Source organism: Carcharodon carcharias, chromosome 5 (genome assembly GCF_017639515.1).
Source record: "Carcharodon carcharias isolate sCarCar2 chromosome 5, sCarCar2.pri, whole genome shotgun sequence".
Taxonomy (NCBI): domain Eukaryota; kingdom Metazoa; phylum Chordata; class Chondrichthyes; order Lamniformes; family Lamnidae; genus Carcharodon; species Carcharodon carcharias.
Window position 1 is genome coordinate 170538109 of NC_054471.1, and position 27545 is coordinate 170565653.

A 27545-nucleotide genomic window follows, 5' to 3' on the forward strand; every position below is an offset into this window, starting at 1 on the left:
AGCCTGACTGACAATTTCAAATTGGTTGTCAGTGTAAATCTTAGCACACTGAGGAATATTTAGCAAATGTCGTCCAAGCATGGAATCACACCAAATGTTGGACACTGTGTTTTGAGTTTTGCAAGGATGGGCTGGTTGGATATGGTCTGTACCCTGCCAGTTGTGTACAGCGGCTGGGACATGCTGTTTGATACGATCTGCCAGTCTTTGGGATGCATGGCCTACAAACCTAGCATCACACTGGCACTGAAAGTCATATACCACATTACTCATTTGTGTCCTGCCATCTTCAATGACTTACATACATATACACTGAGGTCCCTCTGTTCCTGCATCTCCCTTAGAGTTTCTCCCTTTAGTTTTCTATCTCTCCATATTCTTCCTCCCAAAATGGATCACCTCACACTTCTCTGCCTTGAACCTCATCTGCCACTTGTCTGCCCAATCCACTAACATATCTATGTCCTTTTGAAGTTCAAGACTAACCTCATCACAGTTGGCAACGTTTCTAACCTGCGTATTATCTGCAAATTTTGAAATCATGCCCTGAACACTGCAGTGTAGGTCATTTATATGTGTCAGAAAGAGCAAGTGTCCCAACACTGACCCCTGGGGAACTCCACTACAGACCTTCCTCCAATCTGAAAAACAACTATTTATCACCACTCTGTTTCCTGTCACTCAGCCAATTTCTTACCTAAGTGCCTACTTTCCCTTTTATTCCATGAGTTATAATTTTGCTCTCAAATCTGTTGTATGGCACTGTATCAAATGTCTTTTGAAAATCCTCATATACCACATCAACAGCGTTGCCCTTATCAACCTTCTCTGTTACATCTTCAAAGATCTCCAGCAAATTAGCTAAATATGATTTTCCCTTAATGAATCCATACTGGCGTTCCTTAATTGTCCTGCACTTGTCTAAATCGTTAGTGATTTTGTCTGAACTATAATTTCCAGAAGTTTCCCTACTATTGAAGTCAAACTGACTGGTTTGTAGTTGCAAGCTTTATCCTTCTACCCCTTTTTGAACAAGGGTGTGACATTTACAATTCTCCAGTTCTCTGGCAGCACCCCTGTACTTAAAGAGGACTGAAAGATTATTACTTGTGCCTCTGAAATTTCCACTCTCCTGTCCCTCAGTCCCCTTGGATGCATCTCATCTGGTCCTGGTACCTTATCTATTTCAAGTAAAGATAGCCTTTCGAATACCCCTCCTTCTCGATTGTAAATTCTTTGAGTATACCAGTTATCTCCTCTCTCACCTCAGCCTGGGTAGCACCTTCTTCCTTTGTGAAGACAGTTGCAAAATATTCATTTAATACCTTGTTATTTCTCCTGCCTCCGTGTGCAAGTCCCCTTTTTATTCCTAATCAGCCCCATTCTTATTATTTATATGGTAATAGAAGACCTTGGTATTCCCTTTTATTTTAGCTGGCAGTCTCATTTCATGCTCTCTTTGCTTTTCTTATTAGTTTTTTTCTTCCCCTCTGGTCCTTTATATTCAGCCTGATTCTCCATCGTGTTTTTCAACTTGACATCTGTCATACGCGCACTTCTTCCTTTTCACCTTCACCTCTATCTCTCTCGTCATCCAGGGCACTCTGGATTTATTTTTCCTACCTTCCCCCTTCTAGGGAATATATCTTGACATTGCCTGTAATACTTTTTCTTTGAAGGTGGCCCACTGTTCAGCCATTGTCTTCCTGCCAACATTTGATTCCAACTCACTCAACTCAGATTCATTCTCACCCCATCGAAGTTGGCTTTCTCCCAATTAATTACCCCTGCTCTGGATTGTTCCTTGCCCTTTTCCATGGCCAGCCTAAACCTTATGATACAACGGTCACTGTACCTTAAATGCTTTCCATAATATTTGATCCACTTGGACCAGTTCATTCCCCAGTACCAAGTCGAACAGTGCTGGCCCTCTCATTGGACTGGAAACATCCTGCTGAAGAAAATTATCTTGACAACATTCCAGGAACTCTCGCCCCTCTTCTCCCTTTGCACTATTCCTATCCCAATCTATATTTGGATAGTTGAAGTCCCCCATTATAATTACGCTGTAATTCTTGCACATCTCAGTAATTTTTTCACAGATTTGTTTCTCTACATCCCTTCCACTAGTAGATTCACAAATTATTGCCCAGTTGGAGTTATCCTTACAGCCACCAAGGTAGAACATAAAACTAAGAAAACCGAATGGCACAAAATATTGCACCTGATGAAATAAGTAATTTGATTTGGTCTGTTGTCTTTTTAATATAAATTGACATATGAGGCCTTTCTAGTCAAGGTTGTATCATGGTTAGTATTATCTATTAAGCAGTGGCACTTTGTAAAACTAGAGTTATCCAGGTCAGTGAGCAAGTAGCTTCACCAGATTCTTAAGAGCATAAATAAAAAGCAGATTTGGGTGGCAGAACACTTATAATAAGTATTTTTTTCACTTGATGGTTGATTTGAAATGATTGGATCACAGAGCAGTGATAATTGGATTTACTTTCAAGTGAGTATATTTGAAAGAGTGAGTTCACATCATGACCAAGTTATAGAAACAGTGCCTGTTCTTTAAAAGGTGGACTTTGGTTAAATATGTAGTTGTTTCATCAGTATTGTACTGATACAAGTGTATATAAGAAATAGGAGCAGATGTAGACCATATTGCCCCTCGAGTCTGCTCCGCCATATAATACAATCGCAGCTGATATCCTGCGTCGACCCCACTGTTCATTAAATGGTGCTTGAGCCATTAACCATATAACCAAGAATGAACCAGCTGCTCCATCTTATTTGCCATGTGTTAAAATGTTTATTTAGTTTTTGAATACATTTGTTCTGTTTACCAGACATAAGCTTTTTGTCTTGGGTCGACTTGCATTTCTTGCTTTTCATACAGTATGCAGCAGTATTTTGGTAAGGATGGAAAATCTGCTTATTTTAGTATGATGGTACAGCATTGAGGAAAGTGCTAGTGTTGGGATGGAGGGCAGAGTGGGACTAAAATGAAAGCTGTATACTTGAGAGGAAACCAAATGTTTTGTCCTATGATCTGTTAGGCAACCTTTTTTTCTTTACAGCAAAAAATGTCACGAAGAAACAAATAGCTAATTGTTGGATTGAAAATTTAATTTGCTAATTGACCTTGTATTCTGCAGAGCAATGAAGCTAACAGAATTAGAGGCCATTATATTAATTGTCTTGATATCAATTGAATGCAGAGTGCAATAGTTTAGCAAAGGTACTTGGATTTTATTTTTTGTTTATACGAAATGAAGGTCTTATGCCATCTGAGCACTAAAAATCATAAATTTATGTTCCATGAATATATTTTGCATATTGAAAAATAAAAGTTTAAGTAGGTTTATTTGACCAATTTAACAAGCCGCCATTTTAAAAAATACTGCTTTTAATACTCTAATCCCTGTAGGCTGAGTGGAGCTGTTCATTTTCTATTGTCACTTGTCAATGAGAGTGTTTCATGGGTGTTTTATCTGCAAACACATTTACACAGTGGCATACATCAGATGGTTTATAAATTTGCATGAGGAAACAATTAAATGTAGACCGTTTAAAGGGTAACATGACAGATGTTAACAGCTGCTTTAAAGTAATTGCGAAATTTTCTCCAAAGGTGGATTTGTGTGAACCAATTTACAGTACAACATTGAGTTCATTCAGAATTGAAATTTGAATTTGAACATAATGTATGTCAGCTTTGACCTTGCGCTACCCATATAAATGAAAAATGAATTATACTGTATGCATACAGGCTCATGAAGAACAGAAGTGTTTAGCCCTTATTTTTGCTGCCGAATTCTATTTGAAATGGAGCAGCATTAAATTTTCAGACTACTTTTGAGTGTTTTTAAAATTTATTCTTGCATGAGATTTGTGCGTCACTTGTTGCCCATCCCAAATTGCCCTTGAGAAGGTAGTGGTGAGCCGCCACCTTGAACTGCTGCAGTCTATGTGGTACAGATACATCCACAGAGCTGTTAGTTTCCAGTCAGGATGGTGTGTGGCTTGACAGAGACCTTGAAGGTGGTGGTGTTCCCATGCATCAGCTGTCCTTGTACTTCTAAGTGGTAAAGGTTGCAGATTTGGAAGGTGCTGTTGAAGGAGGCTTGATGTATTGCTGCAGTGCATCTTGCATATAGTACACATTGCTGCCACTTTGGTGATGGAGGGAGTGAATGTTTCAGAAGGTGAATGGGGAGTCAATCAAGGCAGCTGCTTTGTCCTGGATGTTGTCAAACTTCTTGTGAGTTGTTGGAGGTGCACTCATCCGGGCAAGTGGAGAATATTCCATCACACTCCTGACTTGAGGACAGGCTTTCAGGAGTCAGGAGATGAATTTCTTCCTGCATAATTCCTGGCTTCTGACCTGCTCTTGTAGCCACAGTATTTATATGACTGGTCCAGTTCAGTTTCTGGTTGATGGTAAACCCCAGAATATTGATAGTGAGACACTCAGCAATGCTAATGCCGTTGAATGCCAAGGGGAGATGGGTAGATTCCCTCTTGTTGGAGATGGTCATTGTCTGGCACTTGTGTGGTGCAAGTGTTGCAAATGTATTGAAGTAATTGCAATTAGAAAATATTGACTGTCTAGTAAAAATACTTATTTGACTTTTGTGCCCTTTTGTCGTTGCCATCATAAATTATGTACAAGGGCCTTTAGATCTTAACATAAGCAATAGGACCAAGAGTAGACCCTTGAGCCTGCTCCGCCATTCAGTACGATCGTGGCTGATTGTTAACCTTAACTCCACTTTGCTGCCTGTTCCCTATATCCCTTAATTTCCTGAAAGACCGAAAATCAATTAATGTCGGCCTTAAATTATTCAATGATGACACATCTACGACTCTGAGTTAGAAAATTCCAAAGATTCACAGCTCTCTGTGAAGAAATTTCTCTTCATCACTGTCATAGATAATTGGTTCTTTTTCTGAGGTGGTGCCCCCTTGTTCTAAATTCCACAGCCATTGTGAACCCTATGAGGCCCCTTCAGAATCCTGACCATTTCAATGAGATCACCTCTCATTCTTCTAAACTCCCGAGGGTATCGGACTAATTTACTCATCCTCTCATCCCAGGAGCCAATTTAGTGAACCTTCACTGAACCACCTCCTATGGAAGTATTTCCTTTCTTAAATATGAAGACCAAAACTGCATATTGCTGTGTGGTCTCACGAAAGCTCTGTACAATTATAGCAAAATTTCTTTACTATCGTACTCCAATCCCCTTGCAATAAAAGCCAATATGCCATCTATCTTCCTAATTGTTTGCTGTACCTGTAGTACCTACATGCTAGCTTTTTGTGTTCCTTGTACACCCCTCTGAGCATCAATATTTGCAGGTTTCACACCTCTTTAAAAAAAATTATGCTTTTCTTAACACCAAAGTGAATAACCTCACACTTCCCCACATTATATTCCAATATGTCGCCTTGTTGCCCAGTCACTTAATCTCCATATGTTTCTTTGTTGCCCACTCACTTAATTTGTCTATAATCTCTTTGCATCCCTCTCACAGATTGTATTCCCACCTATCTTTATATCATCAGCAAATTTAAATAAATTACTTATGGCCTCCTCATCTGAGTCAATAATATAGATTGTACGTTTTTTTTTAATCCATTCATGGGATGTGGGCTTTGCTGGCTGGCCAGCATTTATTTCTCATCCCTAGTTGCCCTTGAGAAGGCGCTGGTGAGCTGCCTTCTTGAACCGCTGCAGTCCATGTGATATAGGTACACCCACATTGCTGTTAGGAAGGGTTCCAGGATTTTGACCTAGCGAGAGTGAAGGAACAGCGAAGTATTTCCAAGTCAGGATGGTGAGTGGCTTGGAGGGGAACTTCCAGGTGGTGGTGTTCCCATCTGCTGCCCTTGCCGTCCTAGATGATAGAGGTCGTGGGTTTGGAAGGTACTGTCCCAGGAGCCTTGGTGAATTCCTGCAGTACATCTTGTAGATGGTACACACTGCTGTTACTGTGCGTCGGTGGTGGAGGGAGTGAATGTTTGTGCCAATATGGTGCCAATCAAGTGGGCTGCTTTGTCCTGGATGGTGTCAATCTTCTTGAGTGTTGTGGGAACTGCACTCATCCTGGCAAGTGAGAGTATTCCATCACACTCCTGACTTGTGCCTGGTAGATGGTGGACAGGCTTTGGGGAGTCAGGAGGTGTTACTCATCGCAGGATTGCTAACCTCTAACCTGCTCTTGTAATCACAGTATTTATATGGCTCATCCAGTTCAGTTTTAGGTCAATGTAATCCCCAGCATGTTGATAATGGGGGATTCTGTGATGTTAATGCCATTGAACATCAGGAGGCAATGGTTGGATTCTCTCTTGTTGGAGATGGTCATTGCTTGACACTCGTGCGGCTTGCCACTTGTCAGCACAAGCCTGGATATTGTCCAGCTATTGCCGCATTCAGGCATGGACTGCTTCAGTATCTGAGGAATTGCGAATGGTGCTGAACGTTGTGCAATCATCAGCGAACATCCCCATTTCTGACCTTATGATGGAAGGAAGATCATTGATTAAGCAGCTGAAGCTGGTTGGGCCGAGGACAGTATTCTGAGGAACTCCTACAATGATGTCCTGGAGCTGAGATGACTGACCAACAACCACAACCACCTTTCTTTGTGCTAAGTATGACTCCAACCAGCGGAAAGTTTTCCCCCTGATTCCCATTGATTTCACTTTTGCTAGGGCTCCTTGGTGGCACACTAAGTCAAGTGCGGCCTTGATATCAAGGGCAATCACTCTCACCTCACCTCTGGAGTTCAGCTCTTTTGTCCATGTTTGAACGAAGGCTATAATTAGGTCAGGAGCCGAGTGGCCCTGGCGGAATCCAAACTGGGCATCAGTGAGCAGGTTATTTCTAAGCAAGTGCCGCTTGATAGCTGAGGCCTAGCACTGATCCTTGCACCACTCAACTAGTTACAGCATGTCAACTTGAAATGCCCCATTTATCCCTACTCCATGCTTCTTGTTCATTAACCAATCTGTTATCCATCCTAATATATTACCCAACTCCATGAGCCCTTATCTTGTGTATTAATCTTTTGTGTGGCACCTTATCAAATGTCTTTTGGAAATCCAAGTACACTGCATCTACTCGTTTGCCTTTGTTTGCCCTACTAGCTAATACTCAAAAAAACTCTAATAAATTGTTAAGCACGCTTTCCCTTTCGTAAAACCCTATTGACTGTGCCTGATCATACCATGATTTTCCAAGTGCATTGTTAAGACTTCCAGCATTTCCCTGATGACTGATGTCAGGCTAAGTGGCCTATCATTTCTTGTTTTTTCTCTCCCACCCTTTTGAATTGTGGAGTTATACTTTCTAACTTTATACTGCATTCATTTCTAGGATCTTAAGAAGCCTTTTGATAAAGCATGGAAGGACTATGAAACAAAAGTGTAAGTCTCGGAATATTATTTTCCTGTAATTATTTATTTGCTCAGCTATTCTGTAATAAGCACTATACATGGGTGTTCAGCAGGAATTGCAACATTTGATCGATTGCTTTTTTGGAAAACAATGCTTTTGTAATTGAAGATGTGAGCTGTGTAGATCGATCATGATACAGTAACAGTTCTTCTATGAAGTGTGATTTTGAAAGAAATCTCTTAATGGCCTGTTTTAAGTGACGTTTCTAAGACTTCATGGCAGATGGCCTATCCAGATTGGGTGGTGATCTATGGACACTTCAAAGAATGAAAAACAATTGCTAAAATACAGAAGGGAAGGAGACCAATAAACAAATTATTAAGCATTCCTTTTTAATTCTAATATAGTAAGGTATAAAAATTTCTGCTTGTGAAATATTTTCTATTTCATATAGCTTAATGATTGTCCATTAATTCTAATGTATCAGAAAAATGGTAAAAATTAATCCCAGAAAGTGATATTTCTACAAACTTTGCATTTTGCTATTCTTGCGGGGAGAATGGCTGGAAATGAATCCTTTACCTCTGAATAACGCAGATTTTGCATCACTCAGTTGGTTTCTATTTTTATTAAATCACAAAGATAATAAGTTAGGATCAAGTACAATTTTGAGTATACCTATTCTAAACTAGTTTAAAATATTTTTAAAAATTTGCATGAGTGGTGTATAATACTTTGCAAGGAGATTATTCTGAGTATTGTTGCTAACGTAGGAATAAAAGTGTATTTTTATTTTTAAAGCATTCATCATAGTTTGCTTGTGGCTTCCCAATGAAGTCATCTTGCAGTTTACTTACTTGATGTTTTAAAGATAAAAGTGGTGGTTTGTTCACGTCTAATGTGTTTATAACTATATTTATTTTGCTCATTCATTCTCCCAAAAACAATTGATACCTCCATTTTTTTAATAAGTAGCAAAACCTCCTAGACTGTTGTCACTTTGAAACTTTGCTATGCTACAGCAGTTTTGCTTGTTAGTCTTTCCACAAGATGAATTTGCATTTATATACACCTTTTATGACCTCATGATAGTATTCTTGCTGTTGTAAGTAACTTACCAGCTATCATGTTGTAATGATGTTGGTTGAGGCTTAAGTATTGGGCAGGTCATTGGGGAAAATTGCACTGGTCTTCTGTGAAATTGCATTTTTCATTAGCCCATGGTTTTTCTTTAAGTTCACTTGAGATTTATTTTCTTTCGTACTCACCCATGGACCAGCTGAGGCCCTTAAGTGACCAATTAATGGCCACTTCAAGGCAATCCCCTGCTGCCTCTGGAATTGGGCAGCACCAAGTGTCCCTGATACTACCGGTAAAATCTGGCGGACCAATGGCTGGATAAAGGGGGGAGGTGTGCCCTCCTTTCAGGCCCCCTGTGCTCATTGGAGGCCACACAATAGAAAATTATTAATATCAGCCAACACTTCGGAAAGTAATCGGGTGTCATAGATTTCTTTGAGAAAGTGACAGATAATGGTGGACAGGGGAAATTAAGTGGATGTGGTGTACATGGACTTTCAAATGTATGTACTTTGAATGGAAAACCTTAAGGATTAAGGGGTTCAGAATCACAAGGCATTGGAATCAGCACCTCAAGTCATTAAGGCTAATTAATATGTCTGCCTTTGAAGCAGTTACTAAACATTTACTATAAAAAATAATGTATACTATGGGTGGGACTTGAAGGTTATACTAGAAAAATGTAACTGCATTTTTAATATGACTGTTTTATTTGCAGTACAAAAATTGAAAAGGAGAAAAAAGAGCATGCCAAACAACATGGTATGATCCGTACAGAAATAAGTGGAGCAGAAATCGCTGAAGAAATGGAGAAAGAGCGGAGGTTCTTTCAGTTACAAATGTGCGAGGTAAATTAATTCTGAGTAATGTGGTAATTTTGTGCTGATATGTAATTAAGAAATTATTTGGTCAGCCATTGCTGTAATTTACATGGCTGATTGTGTTTTTTCTGTCATTACCTGTCAGTAGATTATATTTTGGACAATTAGCTACTGATTTTGTTGAAAAAACTATATTACTGTCTTGTAGATTAATTGAAGCTTATTTGCATGCAGATGCAGCATCAGGCTGCATGCCTTAATGTAAATTTGTATATAGCCTAAACATAAATTGCAGTCATGTACAGTTTGTCCAAAGTAGGTTATATAATTGAAGTTTCATCTCAAACAGAAAGGTGCAAATCACAAGTCCATTGCTTACTCCCTAGAGCAGATTGGGTAAATCTATGTAGTGTCATTTTTGCCTAGGAGTTTCGCAATTTGGGCTAAATTAGCTCTCACTCAGCAATAGCCTTCTTCCCTCTTAGTTAGAAGGCTGTGGGTTCACAAATCACAGTAGAGCCAAATTTAGGGAGCATTACACTGTTGGAGGTGCCACCTTTTAGATAGGACATTAAACCACAGCCCTCTTGGATGAACTTAGATGCCTACAGTATTTTGAAAAAGAGCAGGTGTTCTGGCTAATTTTTATCCTCCGAACATCACTAAACACAGATTATTTGGTTGTTATCACATTGTTTGTGGAATTTTGTGTGGGAATTGGTTGCCAATTTTCCTACATTGCAACAGTGACTATGTTTCAGAAGTACGGCATTGGATGTAAAGTGCATTACAATGCCATGAGGCTTTGAAAGGCATTTTACAAATTTTTTTTTTGTTTTTATTCCTTTCTTTCAGCTTTTAAAAAGTTCATTCACGGGATGTGGATGTCGCTGGCTAGGCCAACATTTATTGCCCATCCCAAATTGTCCTTGAGAAGGTTGTGGTGAGCTGCCTTCTTGACCTACTGCTGTCCAAGTGATGTAGATATACCGACAGTGTTATTAGGGAGGGAGTTCCAGTGACATTGAAGGAACGTGATATATTTCCAAGTCAGGTTGATGAGTGGCCTGGAAAGGTCATTGCTTGACCCTTGTGTGGCACGAATGTTACTTGCCACTTGTCAGCCCAAGCTTGGATATTGTCCAGGTCTTGTTGCATTTGGGCATGGATTGCTTCAGTATCTGAGGAGTTGCGAATGATGTTGAACATTGTGCAATCATCAGCGAGCATCCCCACTTCTGACCTTATGATGGAAGGAAGATCATTGATGAAGCGGCTGAAGATGGTTGGGCTGAGGACACTACCCTGAGGAACTCCTGCAGTGATGCCCTAGAGCTGAGATGGCTGACCTCCAACAACCACAACCATCTTCCTTTGTGCTAGGTATGAATCCAACCAGTGGAGAGTTTTCCCCCTGATTCCCATTGACTCTAGTTTTGCTAGGGCTCCTTGATGTCACACTGGGTCAAATGCTGCCTTGATATCAAGGGCAGTCATTCTCACCTCACCTCTTGAGTTCAGCTCTTTTGTCCATGTTTGAACCAAGGTTGTAATGAGGTCAGGAGCTGAGTGGCCCTGGTGGAACCCAAACTGGGTGTCAGTGAGCAGGTTATTGGTAAGCATGTGCTGTTTGATAGCACTGTTGATGACCCCTTCCATTACTTTACTGAGGATCAAGAGTAGACTGATGGGGCAGTAATTGGCCGGGTTGTATTTGTCCTACACTTTGTGTACAGGACATACCTGGGCAATTTTCTGCATAGCCGGGTATGCTGTAGGCACATGGCAAGTTCTGGGGCACAAGCCTTCAGTGCTATTGCTGGAATATTGTTGGGGACCATAGCCTTTGTAATATCCAGTGCCTTCAAATTGACTGACGCCTGGCATCTGTGATGCTGGGAACTTCCAGAGGTGGCTGAGATGGATCATCCATTCAGCACTTCTGGCTGAAGATTGTAGCAAATGTTTCGGCCTTATCTTTTGCACTAATGTGCTGTGCTCCTCCATCATTAAGGATGGGGATATTTGTGGAGCTTCCTCCTCCAGTGAGTTGTTTAATTGTCCACTACCATTCACAACTGGATGTGGCAGGACTACAGAAATTAGGTCTGATTTGTTGGTTGTGGAATTGCTTAACTTTGTCTATTACTTGCTGCTTCTGTTTTTGGAATGCAAGTAGTCCTGTGTTATAGCTTCACTAGGTTGACACCTCATTTTTAGGTATGTCTGATGCTGCTCCTGACATGCCCTCCTGCACGTTTCACTAAACCAGGGTTGACTCTCTGGCTTGTTATAATGGTAGAGTGGGGGATATGCTGGGCCATGAGGTTAGGGATTGTGTTCCAGGACAATTCTGCTGCTGCTAATGGCTCACAGCGCCTCATGGATGCCCAGTCTTGAGTTGCTCGATCTGTTAGATATCTATCCCATTTAGTACAGTGGGAATGGCACACAATACAATGGAGGATATCCTTAATGTGAAGGTGGGATTTTGTCTCCACAATGACTTGTGCGGTGGTCACTTTCACTGTTACTGTCATGGACAGATGCATCTGTGGCAGGCAGGCTGGTGAGGATGATTCCCACAGATGCCTGAACTGAGAATTACTGTGATTTCCTTGAACTCTCGTTTCCTTGTCACTGAACAACCTGGCACGACAATGAACCCTACTGTCCCTACTGTACAGGTCGGCACAGCCATACAGGGGAACCCACCTCAGGCTGCTGATGTGGATTCCACATGAATTCCATTTTCTTGGCTCACTCAGAGCTGGGGTCTTTGGGCTGACCAATAGAAATGATAATGCATTGTCTACTGGTAGCGACTGCAAATACATTCCCCCATCCCTATTGGGTGCTCAAGATATACCCATGATGGTAGAAGTTGAGACCTTGCCCTGATCCGAGATACTTTTATTCTGTGATGGAATGTGAGCGTCACTGACAAGGGTAGTATTTTATTGCCCATCCCTGATTGACTTGAAAATGTGGTAGTGAGCTATTTTCTTGAACCACTGCAGTCCATCAGGTACACCCACAGTTGCTGTTAGGAAGGGAGTTCCAGGATTTTGATCCAGAAGATCAGGAGTGAAAGTCACAGGCACTAGCTCTCTTGTATTTCTGGTGGAGCAAGGTTAAGGATTTTCAGCCCCACAACTCATATTTTTATAAATGCTGGTAGATCCACACTCTCATAATTTTATTAATGTGCAACATTTTAGATCATTTTCTTTGCAAATCTGTTGACCAACATACAGTTATCTGTGATGATTTGTAATGCATCATTAGAAAATGTTGACTTTTATATTAAAAATCTTATATTGTGTCAGTAAATGTACAGGTTCCACCAGAATCAGCAGTTGTACACCTTTCTTGAGAATTTTTTTTTGCATTCGTTTTTTTCTTGAATGTTGAACCATTCTGAATTTTCAGCTTCAAAATATATTTTCTTTTGCAGTATTTGCTTAAAGTCAATGAGATCAAGATTAAGAAAGGTGTTGATTTACTCCAGAACCTGATTAAATATTTCCATGCACAATGCAAGTAAGTTTTTCGTTTTATCCTTTTTATTAAAAATTTGTAACTGTTTTGATTATGTTGAATTCTGTTCATAGAATTTATGCTGCTTTACTTTTAAAATCACTCAGTTTATTGCCTAATTATGCCGATAATTTATAATATATTTCTCTATGATGCATTCCAGTTTAACTATCTAGTAACAGTTTCTTTCAGGATGGCTTGAAGGCTGTAGAAAGTTTAAAACCCTCCATGGAAAAGCTGGCGACAGATTTGCATGCTGTAAGTGCAATTATTACTGTGACTAAAACTATATGTGCCTATTGAGGAAGTATGCAAATTACTGTTGTTCATTCATACCTTCATTACCTCTAGATTTGTCTACTCCAATACAGTCCTGACTGGACTCTCACATTCTACCCTCTAAGCTTGAGGTCATCCAAAACTCTGCTGCCCATGTCTTAACTCGTAGAAAGTCCCATTCCCCTATCACCCCTGTGTTCGCTGACCTATGTTGGCTCCTGGTCAAGCAACGTCTTGATTTTAAAATTCTCATTCTTCTTTTCAAATCCCTCCATGGTCTTGCCCCTCTGTACTTCCAGCACCACAAGCCTCCGAAATATCTCCATTCCTCCAATGCTGGCTTCTTGTGCATTGCCAATTTTAATCATATCGACATTGGCTGTGCCTACAATTGCTTAGGCCCCAACCTCTGGAATATCTCTCCGTCTCTCTACCTCTCTTAGGACACAGCCTATAACCCACCTCTTTGACTAAGCTTTTGGTCATCTAACCTAATATCTCCTAATGTGGCTCGATGTCATACTTTGTTTCATTGTGCTCTTGTGAAGCACCTTGGGATGTTTTATTGTATTAAAGGTGTTATATAAATACAAGTTTTTGTTGTTGGATGGATTAAAACCAAGACATACAGGTCTCTGGTTTGATTTCTGGTTTCTGATGGCCTCGACAGGCAACATTTTGGTCTTATAATTGAACTTGCAGTGGACCATAGGGAAGGGAGAAATCTGCTCTTGAGAACTTTCCAATAGTTAGCACCATGAAGTGCTGCATAATTGAATTTCGATAGAGGGGCAGGTTTGGACCTGTTTTCCTTCTATGGTTTAATAGCCTGGTGAGATTCATGTCTGGAGTTTCTGCTTTGTTTAGTTTGAACCACACTCAAATACAGACATCTTGGTTGTGCCCAATTCTCTCCAGTTAGCTCATTAGCATAGATTCAGGTATGGGATTTGAATAATTGTAGAAGTGAGAAGTTGCATATAAGTGAGATTCGAATTGGGGAGAATCAAAATTAAAGTATTACATAAAAGGATTTTTTAAAAAACCTTTGGTTACCCTCAAATGGTATCTTATCACATCAATAGCCATTTCCAAGGCTAAAGTGGACTGAAAAATAACAGCTAAAATAAAAGGAAAATAAACTCTATTAGGCAGACATGAGTCTTGAGCCAAGTTACAGAACAGTCTGGTACTCAACCCTTTGACTGCTGCGGCAGGGGTAATATTGCATTAGTCTATTGTGCCATCCACAGGGCAAATTCCCATAGGCAAGCAGTGTAGCATGTCTCCAATTAGGTCAGTTGTGGTCTACCATCTGTAATTGAATGTGGCAGCCTATACTGCATGTAGCTGCAGGGGTCTTTGTAGTTGATGACACTGCTCTGCATTTACTCCCCTGTTCATCCAGGCCCTGAAAAGACAGTTCCTGACAGTCAGTGCCAGATAGATGAGCCAAGGCTGCTGAAATGGCAGATGTCTTCTTGGTGGAAATGGCCATCCAGACTATATTGGATCTTAATTTTTTTTCTCTTTGTTCAGCTAATCGTCTTAACACTCAAGGCTACCAGTCATGATATATTTATTAGCCTCTGTTTCAATGGCAACAACTTACTTACTTACTTTAACATACTAAAATGTCCAAGTTGCTTCACATGAGTGCTATAAAGCAAAATAATCCCCAGTGGATATTAGGGCAGGGTCAACAATGGTGGAGTAATTAAAATTGGAATTTAGAGGTAGGGAGAGGCAGAGAAATAAAAACAACATTGAGAATTTTAAAATCAAGGTGTTGCTTAACCAGGGGCTAGTGTAAGTGAGCGAATACGTGAGTTGATGGGTGAACAGGATTTGCTGCAAGTTTAGGGAACTGGCAATAAAGTTGTGGATAGCCTCAAGTTTTCGGAGAGTAGACTGTGGGTGGTTGGCCAGGAATGCATTGGGATAATCAAGTCTAGTGGTAACAAAGGTGGGGCGGAGTCAGTTGGTGTTATAGGTCATGTAATAGACTGTTTTAGTGATGGCATGAATATGTGGTCTGAAGCTCATCTGTGTTAGAAATGACACCAAGATCTGGTTCAGTCTCTCAGTTGCCTTGGAGAGGGATGGAGTTAGTGAGTGGGGAACTGAGTTTCTAGTGGAGACCGAATTGGATCAAATATCTGCTCATCTAGCACTGGATGTTGGGCGTCCTCTGACAATTTAGAGACAGTGGAGGGGTTGAGAGACGTGGTGGTTGAAGGATAAATGGGTGTTGTCAGTGTGTGTTTGGAAATGAAGCTGTGCTTTTGGATGATGTTGCCAAGGGGCAACATGTAGAGGAGAAATGGAGTGGGGGTCAAGAATAGGTCCTTGGGGGGGATACCAGAGGTGACGGAGCAGGTGTGGGAGGAGAAACCATTGCAGATGATTCCCTGGCTGTGATTAGATAGCTAAGAATGGAACCAATGGTGTTGAAGGAGGATTGAGTGGTCAACTGTGTCAAAGGCTGCAGACCAGGGTTCAAAATACATTGGGGCAGCAAGTGCTAAAAAGGCCCTAAAACACCTGAGAAAATTCAATCACGGGATGACCAATGAGAGAAAAACTGTTCCCTTATGTGGAAGTGACCAAGTATGTGAGGAGCTGCTCCTCTCCCATGTTTGCTGCTGACAGGCTCACCAGTAAGATGCAGTTGAGCCTATCAGCAGCAAACATGGGAGAGAAGCAGCCTGTGATTGAAGTAGGAAAGTGAGTGGCAGCACATGAGTCTGAGCACTGGAGCAGCAATGGTGAGCTAAACTCCAGGGGGTGGGTGGAAAAGAGAGACTGACTCCAGGGGAGGGGGGGAGAGCGACTGGGAGAGGGGAGAGTGAGATTGTCAGCAGTTGGGAAATGGGGCTGCTGAGTGAGTGAATGGAGGGAGCGAGGTGTAAGGTTGGGAAGTGAGGTAGCTTATATCCTTGTTGCCTGTTCCTGACAAATCTTTTAGGTTTTTTGCCTCTTTTAAAAGCCGATGTTATACTCGTTCAGTGAATTGACATCCCCACTTTACCTTTCAAAATGATTCTAAGTCTATGGAATCTTTTTGAGTATCCTCTCTGTCTTAATGTGGTAAATGGGCAGTAACTGCTTGGTTGAAATCTTCTAGCTTTTTGCATATACGATGAAAACGCGTTGGCTCTGACTTCATGAGTCCATGGAAAGTGTGTTTAGGATGATGGCTTTTTGTATCTCGAAGTATATATCAGTTATTTTGAAAAAAACTTTAGTTGCCAACTTATGCCTGTTGTTTTCTTGTGGCAATATAAATAATATGGTGTATAGAAAATTAATGCTTTTCTTGTGTATTGTGTCTTTGAGTTTAATGGAGGGGTGATTATTGAGCATACTGATGAATTCTTTTAATTCTGTTTGAGAGTCCAGGTACCCATACGCAGTCTTTGGTATTTGTGCTACATTATCTATCTAATGAAGCAAATCTTAAAAAACCTCAATACAAATACAGAAGATAATGTTACTATATGACTGCATCACCTAATAAAGCGGTTAGTAGGAATGAAAAAGAGCCCCTGGAAACCAAAAAAGTAGCCCCCAAAAATCAGAAAGTAGCCCTCGAGAAAATCTCAAAAAGAACTCTTGGGGGAATAAAATATTTTGACCCTTGCTGTAGGTGGGTTGAAAAGGATGAAGAGGGGTGGTTTACCTTTATCACAATCATGTAGGATGTCATTTGAGAGGTGCTTTGATACTATGGCAGTGGTGAAAACCTGATTGGTTGAGAAATTTATACTCGCCTTTGTTTTTCTCCTGACCAGTAGGCAATATCCAGTCTCTTCTCACAAGGGAACATTCTATTCACTCAAATTTAGAGATCTCTGGTATATACTAACAACCTGGGTTCAAGAACTCCTGAGGGTGCATGAGTATACTTCTAAAGTTTAACCAGCTAGAATTATGCAACTAACCAGAACTGCTCCCCATTATTTGTTCTCTTAGGACTACCCTGCCCAGGATCTTATCTTGCAGGGTTATCCGGAACTGATCCCAGACCCTATTGGCACTGTACCCTTCCAGATTCCATTAGAAAGCCAATCATTAGCTTTGCCTTAGACTCATAGAGACCTGCTTGGTTTAGCTATTAAATTATTGGATGTGTCGCAGTACCTCAAGTCTCAAGAATTTTCTTATCCCCTTATATTTCAAACATTCAACATGGTGATGGTGTTCAGGAGGCCTTGCATCATGCCAGACATTTAATCATAGAATGTTACAGTGCCAGTACAGATTAGGCCATTCAGCCCATCTTCTCTAAGTTGAACCATTATCCTGAATTGTTTGATGACCCATATTGCATAATAGGTTATTAGATTATTGCCTTGCCTCTGTCTCTAAGACAGATAGTGGAAGAACTATGGAATCATACAGCACAGAAGATGACCATTTGGTCCATTGTGTTTATGTTCCCTCTATAGCAGAGCTATCCAGTTAAACTCAATCTCCATAGCCCTGAAATTTTTTTCCCCACTTCATGTAATTACCCAGCCCTGTTTAAAATGTTATCATTCAATTTCACTATCCTGTCAACTAGCGCATTCCAAATCGCATCTTCTTTTTTAAAAAGGAAATTATTTCTTCATATCACCTTTGAACTTTTGGCAAGCATCTTAAATCTGTCTCCTTTGGTTATTGATCCTTCTGCCACTAGAAACAGTAAATATGGAAAAGCTAATAATGCTGTTCATGACTTTTGAACACCTTTACCAAATCTTCCCATAAGCTTTTTTGTGAGGAGCACAACACCAGTTTTTCTAGTCTCCCTGCATAATTGAAGTCCCTTGTCCCTGTTATAATTCTAGTAAATCTCCTCAGCACCCTCTTTAAGCCTTGCCACTTTTTCTAAAAGACAGTGCCCAAAATTGGCCACAATACTAAAGCTGGGGTCTAAACAGCGTTTCAAAAAGGTTTAGGCTAACTTCTTTGCTTTTGTACCCTATGCCTCTGCTTATAAGTTCAAGGACCCCATATGCCTTTTAATATTCTCCTCAACTTGTCATGCCCTTTTCAAAGACTTGTGTACACCCCCAGGCCTTCCTGTTCCTGAAACTCGATTAAGATTGTAAGGTTTAATTTATATTGTCGCTCCTCATTCTTCCTACCAAAATGTTTCACTTCATACTTCTCTGCTTAAATTTCATCTGCCATAGGCCTGCCAATTTCAAAAGTTTGTTTAAGCCCTCCTGAAGTCTGCTACTATCCTCCTAATTGTTTGCTGTGGTCAGAATTTTCACCTTGGTGGTTGGGCATGTGCCCGACCCATCTGAGCGTGGAATGACGCGAATGTCCCGACGTCAACGCGTCAAGTGGCCTTTGCACTTTTTAGGAAACCTCATCCATGGGTGGATAAAGTTTCCTTAAGGAAATAAAAATAAAATAAAAAGTTTTAAAACTTAATTAATAACGTATCTCTGCTCTTGTGACAGAGACATGGGGGGACATGTTTTATTACATTTCTAATTTCTTTATTTTTTTAATAACTCTTCATCTCCCTGAGGCAGCCTCAGGGAGATAATCAAGCATGCGTGAAGCACGCGTTTGCCCCACTTGCCCTCCTCCCTCCGCCTGCACAGGCAGCGCTAAGCACTGCCACTCATGTTTCACGCTGGCAGGCCTTAATTGGCCCCCCAGCGTGAAATCACCTTCTGGTCCCGATAGCGGGCAGCGGTTGGCTTCCCAATCGAGGTCGCCCGACAAGGGCAAGGTTCTGCCCTACATTTCTGAGTTTCATGTCATTTGCAAAGTGAGGGCCTTGAACAAAAGATGCAGGGCTCACTTCCATTCCAAGGTATTTGGACAAGTCCTTAAAGACAGGCCCTTGCTTTCCCTGCAGTCAGCTCACTTTTGCCACTAGTACATTTCATGACTTGGCCCTGAAACCTATTAATGCTTAGGTTTTTAGCCCAAAATCTCATGGGAATCTAAGCACCAACAGAGATTTAAAATCATAGAAAAGAGATGAATGAAATTTAGTTGGGCATGCCCTAAATTAATAATTAAGTGAAGAGAGGAGAAAGATAAAATGTTGCACCTAATTGTTAGATGTTGCTACACTGGGCACTCTGGGGATGAGTTTGGCTCTGAATTGGTTTCCTTTCCACCCGTTGGATGAGGTTGGGAACTCACCAGGCCTGAAGTGACTTTTTAAAGAAAAAAGTGGGAGAATTTTCTTTTGCAATTATTATCTCATTGATGAAGTCAATTGTGAGTATGTGATTTTATTAGTACATCTGTAATTATAGAGAAAAACAGACTTGTTACTCTTATGCCTAGAATAATTATTTTTGCTACGTGAAATCTGACCACAAAGATTTTATTCCTAGATTAAACAAGTGCAGGATGAGGAAAGAAAACAGCTGGTTCAACTTAGAGATGTTTTAAAAGCAGGGCTACAGGTAGAACAAAAAGAGGTGAGCAATTTATTTTGTACTCTAGAGCAAGTATACTTCTGTGTATCATTAACAAACTTGCTTCTTCATAATTGTTCAAGTTATAAGTCATAATGGTGTAGCTTATGTTCAGAGAACAAACATATCTACATATTTCCCTAATACAAGTCATATTTACCTAAGACATAGTAAATATTACAATTTAAAAGACTGAGGTTCTTCAGTTACAGTAATTTTTTTTTAAACATTCAGATTCTAATATCTGTAAGGTATTTATGTCCATGAGAATGAATTGAATGATATTGAATATTTGAATGTCATGACAATATTGTAGCTACGACAATGATAATGTAACATTTCCATTTTATTGGATGAATTCTGTAGTGACCAAAAGGCTCCAAATGTACCCTTAATTGCAATCGTTTTGTACTTCCATATGGGTTATATACTTAGTAAGCTATTTCTAATAGTTAGGATTAACTGAGTGGGGAAAAAAAAGGAAAATATGACCATTTTTGATTGGATTTGATCAATATGGTCTATTTCAAAAGTCTTAGACCATGATTCATTCAGGCATTCCTCAAATTGCTTCTCAGTGTGATGAAATTAGAGAGAAATTCGTGTGAGAAAAATGTAATAGGATAATTTCCCTTTAACAGCATTAATTATATATTAACTGTTTCATTTTACAACACCAAAAGTGTGCTTTGCTTGAACCCGCTGCCTGGATTTGATGGAGTTTAACTTTTGCCTGCCAACTTGTTTGCTGCTTACTTTTCTTATTAAGGTCACAGAAGTTTACAGTGCCGTGAGCTTTGTGGCTTGCAAGTAGAACTTGTTGCAGGTGAGAAGGGGTGAACTGGCTTCCCTCTATTCAACCTCCTTGGTTGATCACAGCAAACATTTAAGTTTTCTTTTCTCCCCCGCCCCCCCACCCCCTCCATCATGAGGATTTGCCTTTTCTAAATCAGAATGTATTTAACTATTTAAGCTGTGAGCAATAAGGAGCCAGTCAAACAATGTTTTCTTGAGTCAAAGAGAGAGCAAATTTATTAACCACTAAACCCAAGAAAAATAATAAAAATGCAACGTCAAGCATTCGACTCTCATGCAGTCATTTGGGCCCCCACACACAGGTGTTGGAAATAAGAGGAGTTAGAGTCCAATTTTTTAAAAAAAGTATAAGAATATACGGTTGAGTGTCCTTTGCTTGTCTTTGATGTGTAGATTTTAAACACTGCAACCAATTAGCTGGTTTCTTGGGTGCGGTCAGATGTAAAAGATGTTGCGGTTATTATCGAGGTTCACTGGTAGGTTTCTGGTGGAACTGGCTTCTCGAACCGAGCAACACGCTTATTCCAAAAGAGAGGAAGGAAGAGCAACTTTCTGCCTATTTCCTCTGCTGAAGACTTTCTTTACACTGCCTGTGTCACTTGCTATCTCTCCAGTTCCTGGGCAGCTTTGCCTTCAAAAACTATACCCAATGTGTATTTCCAAGAGGTTTGGGGTGTGTCTTTCTTAGAGCCATTGTTTTAATATTCAGCATTTTGGATTTTTAATGTCTCTTCCTTAGACAGTTATGAGTTTCAGTGGGTGCCTGGATTCTTGGAAATGTCTTTCTCTTCACGCTCCCCTGAGGATGATTTGTTTGCTTCTCACCTTCACCTTGGAAATGTGACCTTATATTTTTAAGCAGATTTTTCTGTCTCAGTTCAAATTGCAAAATTTCCAATCAGTTCAAAGTTTAAAGATCATATATTCAAAAATAAAGGGACATAGCCTCATGACAAATTCTGAAATGAAGTGCTAAATGACTGAAAAAAGGCACATGCTTTGTATAGCATCATGGAAATTTCGATACAGAAAGTAGTCACTTGGCCCATTGTATTTGTGCCATGATAGTAGCACCATTCTATTTTTAACCTCATTTCCCTGTGCTCAATATTTTTCTTTTTTGTGTTTACCTAATATCCCCATAAAGATCATTATTCACTCAACTTTATAGCAACTTGTTCTATAGATTAATAGTCTGTTGTATGGCAAAAGTAATTTTGTACTCTGCCTTTATACTTGTGCTAGTACTGAACATATACTCCCTTGTTAGATTTGCCAAAAAGTGGAAGTAGTCTATGACTATATGGGATTTCAAACATTTTCCGAATTTTGAACATGTATGTTGTGTTCCATCTATGCTTCTTTGCTCCAATGAATACAGTCTTCTCATCTTGGGTATCATGAAGGTAATTCCATAGCCACTTCACCACGGCTTCGGTGTCCTATGGTGAGGTTCCTGTTGTCTTATAAACACATCATCAGCCTCTTGCTTTTGTGTCCATTGCAATAAAAGCAGAATTCCAGGTGCCCTTCTTATGGTTTCTTCCACCAGCAGCCATATTTTATTTTAAAGTTTGTTTTTGTGCCCTTGACCTCTCTAAACCTTCATTTATTTTCAGAATGTTCTTACTTAGGGCAAAAATTTAATTAGGAATACAAGATATTACCAATGCCTGAGAACTAATCTCATTTTTATTTTACAAAATTCAACAGAATCTGCCTTTTCACGCATATTTGTGATGTTTAATTTTGTATCAAAACTTTTTTTAAAATCTCAAAATGAAAATTAACTTAAAAGGACTCTGATAAGGTGTTAGGAGGAGTACTAACTTAACTCCCTGTGGCAAACTTACTTGGAGACTAATAGGCAAATTTAGCAAGCTCTTAAAAATAACAGAGAAGGTAAGGGTGAGCTGCTGTTTTTGTGAGGCTAATGAGGGAGTGGTGTAAATCAAGCAACATGGTGATTTGCAATTCACGAGGTATCTCTTCCATCCCATGTGTTGCCAAAGGATTTATGTTAATAATGGGGTCAGGATTAAACTTGTTGTTGACAACAAAATTTGGGTCTATGTGTTCAGAAAAGTCATTCCAGGGAAGATCAAGATTTGACAGGTGAAACAAGAGGTAAACTGGAGCATCACATGTCAAAGCACAGAATGGTTAGATACTGTGACCTTATTTAGAGATCTGCAATCAGATTAGGCAAAATTAGATGAAAGGTAGTGATAAAATATGGGGAACCTTGACCTTTGATCTGAAAAGAAATAATTGTGTGACATTGAATTATGCAATAGCATGTCTAAAATTTGGGTTAGTTTTTCTAATTGTAACCCTCATTCTGTCCAATTTAGAATGAATAGATCACTGTTGGTTTTATGCTTGTAATACCTTGGCCTCTTATGTCTAAGTTTACACATGACTGCTAATTTGCATTATTACTGAAGGGATTGGCACGTGCAGAGCCATACACAGGCTTCAATTGAGAAGGAGGGAATAAAACTGTAAGAAAAATAGAGGGAGGGAAAAGGTTGGAAACCATGGATGAGGAATATATTCATTATGAAGATTAAAATAAAACATGGATTGAGGGGAGAAACTGATGACGTTCAGGCACAGAAAAATCATAACACAATTTTACATATAGCTGAATGTAACATGTTTTAGTAATATAAAGAAAATACGATAATTAAGCTGTTCCCAGCGTTTAAGTAGATTTATTTCTGCAGCATCTGTGGCTTGGAGTCACGGTGGTGGGTGACGTCAACATGATAACACGTGAATTGAAAACATACAGTTGTTAACCTATAAAGATGGGAGTTTTTCTTGAGCCTGTTGATTGCCTGAAGGTTAAACTATAAGCAGCAAATTCCAGGTGTGCTGAATATATCAACCACCCTTGAATTAACTGATATCTGTATCATTTTTTTAACTCTGCTCTTTTAAGTGGCTACCATTTCATTATCTACAGCTGTAGAAATGCATTGCATAACATTTCTGTCTATTTTAGTGCATTTGCTAAATCTCCTAAAATTAGCATTTAGTCCAGTTAGGAGTGAAATTAGGAAGCACTTTTCCACACAAAGGATAGTGGAAATCTGGAATTTTTCCTCTAGAGCTCTGACAACATTAGGTTAATTGAAATTTTCAAGACTTAGATTGATATATTTTTGTTAGATAAGCGTATTGGAGCATATGGAGTAAAGGTGGGTAAATGGAATTGAGGTGCAAAGCCATCATGAGTCAGTCAAATGGCAAAAAAGGGTCTTGGGCAGCCAGGGTCTGTTGACTCAAATTCACTTAAATATAGAACTAAATAGTGAGATTAAATAAGTTTTAAGAAATTAAGCTACATTGTTAACATTAAAAAAATCATTATAGACCAATTTGTCAAAAAGCCAACTAGAATGGAGTGAATAAGCATTTTATGTGTATTCCAGTTATTGAAGTTTGATAACCAGGTTTTTTTTTAGATTTTGAAAAGAAGAGGTGTAAATGTTTTAAGATTGATACTTGAATGTAAAATATATTCCCAAGAGGCTTTAATTTGCAACGAACTAGATCAATCTCTAGAAATAACATGTGACGAATTCCTGAGGCCTGTGATATTTGAAGTATTCTGTATTTATTTCTGTAGAAGTGGAGATTAGGTAATATGAATACAATATAACAAATTTCATCCAGTCTTTAGTAAACTTGGCATGCAATGTATTATAGCTATTCTTAATGTGATATGTTAAATTTCTTGTAACTAAACGATATATTTTGTTTTCTTCCAAAATGCGATTATCCTTTGTGATCAAAGTCTAGGAGAGTAAGTTGTTCTTATGTTTGTCTGGTGCTTAAATGTTGCCAGTTGATAGTTTGTCATTTAATTTTGGTCTGAGGATATTTCTTGTATTTAAATTTTTTGATTGTTATCTTAATATAAGTATCTATTATGTTTGTATTATCCATATTTTGAAACAGAAAGAAATCAAAACATTAATTTCTTCAACCTTGGATTCTATTACTGTTATATTCAGTAAAAATCTTGAATAAAAGTCTGATGATGAACAGGAAATCATTGCCAATTGTCTCAAAAACCCATCTCGTTCACTAATATCCTTTAGGGAAGGAAATCTACCACCCTTACCTCATTTGGCCTACATGTGACCCCAGACCCACAGCAATGTGGTTGACTCTTAAATGCCCTCTGAACAAGGGCAATTAGGGATGGGCAATAAATGCTGGCCTAGCCAGTGACACCCACATCCCATGAATGAATTAAAAAAAGCAATAATTAGTTGGTGTGCACAAAACAATAGCTCTTAAATAGCTAGGCATCATTTTCCAGTTAATTTCTGACACACCCCTTCCAGTAGTTCATAAAGTTAAATCTAGTTTTTGGTCCACTAGATTTATTTTTCTTATAAATGAAGCTGATGCTTTTCATCTTTTGAGTCCATATCCTTTTCTACGTGCAAATAACCTGGAGCCAAAATCAGCAAGGCTTAATTGTACACTTTCCAGAAATTTTGGCACAAATCAAAATCTGTGATTTGCAGCTGATGATGATACACTAGCAGCATCTTAATTACAAGAAACAGAGTTTGGATGTTTTTAATCAAAGTTAGCTTCCCACTACAGTGTTATTTAAGAAAGGTGACAGATGCAAACCTGGAAATTATGCACAAGTTAGCCTAACACCTGTTGTTGGGAAATTGCTAGAGTCTATAAGAATGAGGTGACTGAACATCTTGGAAAATTTTCGGCAGATCGGAGAGGGCCAGCTATGATTTGTAGAGGATAGTCATGCCTAACAAATCTGATTGAATTTTTTGAAAAGGTGACTAAAATAGTGGACAAGGGAATGTAAATGGACGTGATTCATGGATTTTCAGAAGATAAGTTCCTTTAGAGATTATTAGCTAAAGTTGAGCTCATGGAACTGAAGGCAAATGATTGCCTGGTTAGGAAATTGCAGGAGGGAGTGTAGCATATATTTACTAGATTGATACCAAGGGTTAAATTATGAGGTAAGATTACACTAGTGCAGTATTTCCTAGAATCTAGAAAGTTAATGGTGATTTGATTGAAGGTTTCAAAAATGTTGGGGTAATCAAATAAGGTAGACAGGGATAAATTATTTCTGTTAGTTGGGGAGTTTAGGACTAGGGAGCAAAATCTTAAAAATTAGAGCCAGATCTTTCAGGAATGAAATAAGGAAATGTTTCGTTATGCAAGTTTGGAATACTCTTCCACAAATGGCAATTGAGCTAGGTCAATCAATTTTAAAACTTAGATTGATGGAGTTTTATTAGCCAAAAGTATGAAGGGATGTGAGCTAAAGGCTGGCATATAGAGTTAGTTTGCAGCTCAGCCATGATCTTATTGAATGGCAGAGCAAGCTTGAGGGGCTATATGGTCTTCTGTCCCGGTGTTCCTAGTGCTGGCCTGGAAATACCACATTGTTCAGGACCAGATATTTTGAGATATAATGTGCATCAAAATTTGGAATGGTTAGGACAATTTTTTGAACATTTTCTTGCTTAATCCTACTTTTCAAGGGGAAAGAAGTAAAGATGTTGCAATATGTAAGATGTGCATCATGGTAGTTCTTGCATACACTATATACAGCTCCTTAAGACTTTTTAGCTGTTAGCTTCAGCTGAAGATCATGAGTATGTGCGATCACTTTTTTTGTAATGTATCCAAAGTTTATGTGGAATGTGATAATTTAGTTTCACCTATGCTAAAAGTGTACTTCCATGATACACTCCAATCTGCACTAGCCAATATTGGAATAAATTCAAACCACCTGCACCCCATGTTAGCAGACCATCCACAAATGGTTCAACACATCGCAATAAACCTTGTAACTAATTTTAAATTATGGAGAAAGTGACATGGTATGAATTAAATAATAGAGCACCATCCTGTACTGTAACAAAAACATAGGGAAGAATTTTTGGATTGGCGAGTAGGGGTGCGGCCTGCTCACCGACGCTTGAAATGACGCACGGTGATGTCGGGCAGGCGTCCCAATGTCACCGCATGTCAGTTAGATTTTCAGTTCACCGAGAGAACTGTCAAAGGCCTATTAAGGCCATTTAAATAGTCATTAAGACAATTAATAGGGCTGCCCATCCGACCTTAAAATATTTCCTTTTCTTTATTTAAATATTTAAACCTTAAACTAATCTCCTTGAGGCACCCCTCTGCCTCAGGGAGATATCTGTGCTCTTTTGCGCGCACGGCCCCGATTGGGGGCGCTGATTGGATTTGTGCCTGCCCCCGCACAACCCTCCGCCCAACAGGGGAAATTTCTGCCCATAAAATGCTGGAAACATGCAGAGCTCAGTCATCATTAGTGAAGAGAACAGAATTAGCATCGTAGGTATAATCCTTCACCTTCCTCCTTGTCTTTCATGAAAATAAGTTATTTCAATTGCAAATTAATACAGAGATAAAAATGCAAATTAATACTCTTGTTTAGGATTCGCAGGTTCGTCCAAACACAACGTACAGCTTACATCAGCCTCAGGGAAACAAAGAGCATGGAACAGAAAAATGTGGATTTCTTTATAAAAAAAGTGATGGGTAAGTGGAAGGTTTTTTTTCCTAAAATGTTGAACCACTTTACAAAACTCTCAAAAACTCATTAAACCTGTCACAGTAAACAAATATTTCTGATCTAATCAACAGAAGAGGGGAGATTCCACTAGCTTTGGAACTGCAATTTAATGGGGAAGAATTTCCCCCTGTTGGGGGGAAAGCGCAGGAGCAGGTGCGGGCAGGCACGCCTCCAATTGGCGCCCCTAATCGGGAGCGCAGTGCCATTTTACGTGGGTGGGCCAATTAGTGTGATGTCTGCCAGGAAGCGCTATGCGCTCCTTGTGCGGGGGGGGGGGATTTCCCTCAGCGTGGAGTGCACTCTTTCGCATGCCCATGAAAGAGCGCACTGATCTCCCTGAGGCAAAATGCAGCCTCTGGGAGATTGGCTCAGAATTAAAACTTTGAAGGTAAATGTTGAAAAAATGTCCCTGACATGTCCCCTCATGTGACACTGTCACATTAGTTGGGACATGTCCATTACTTTAACTCAAACATTTATTAAATTTTTTAAAACCCTCATGAAACCGCATCCCGTCCGTGGATGAGGTTTCATGCTTTTTC

The 27545-nt window shown here is 39.5% G+C and overlaps 1 protein-coding gene across 1 annotated transcript in view; it reads left to right on the forward strand.

Moving 5' to 3' along the window:
- The window catches only part of asap2a (ArfGAP with SH3 domain, ankyrin repeat and PH domain 2a), a 207759-nt gene that overhangs the window by 117125 nt on the left and 63089 nt on the right, over nucleotides 1–27545 (forward strand). The window contains exons 5-10 of the mRNA XM_041188015.1: nucleotides 7391–7440; nucleotides 9210–9339; nucleotides 12770–12855; nucleotides 13035–13110; nucleotides 19488–19574; nucleotides 26866–26969. Coding sequence (XP_041043949.1) covers nucleotides 7391–7440; nucleotides 9210–9339; nucleotides 12770–12855; nucleotides 13035–13110; nucleotides 19488–19574; nucleotides 26866–26969 — 533 coding nt within the window. The remainder of the gene's footprint in view (nucleotides 1–7390; nucleotides 7441–9209; nucleotides 9340–12769; nucleotides 12856–13034; nucleotides 13111–19487; nucleotides 19575–26865; nucleotides 26970–27545) is intronic.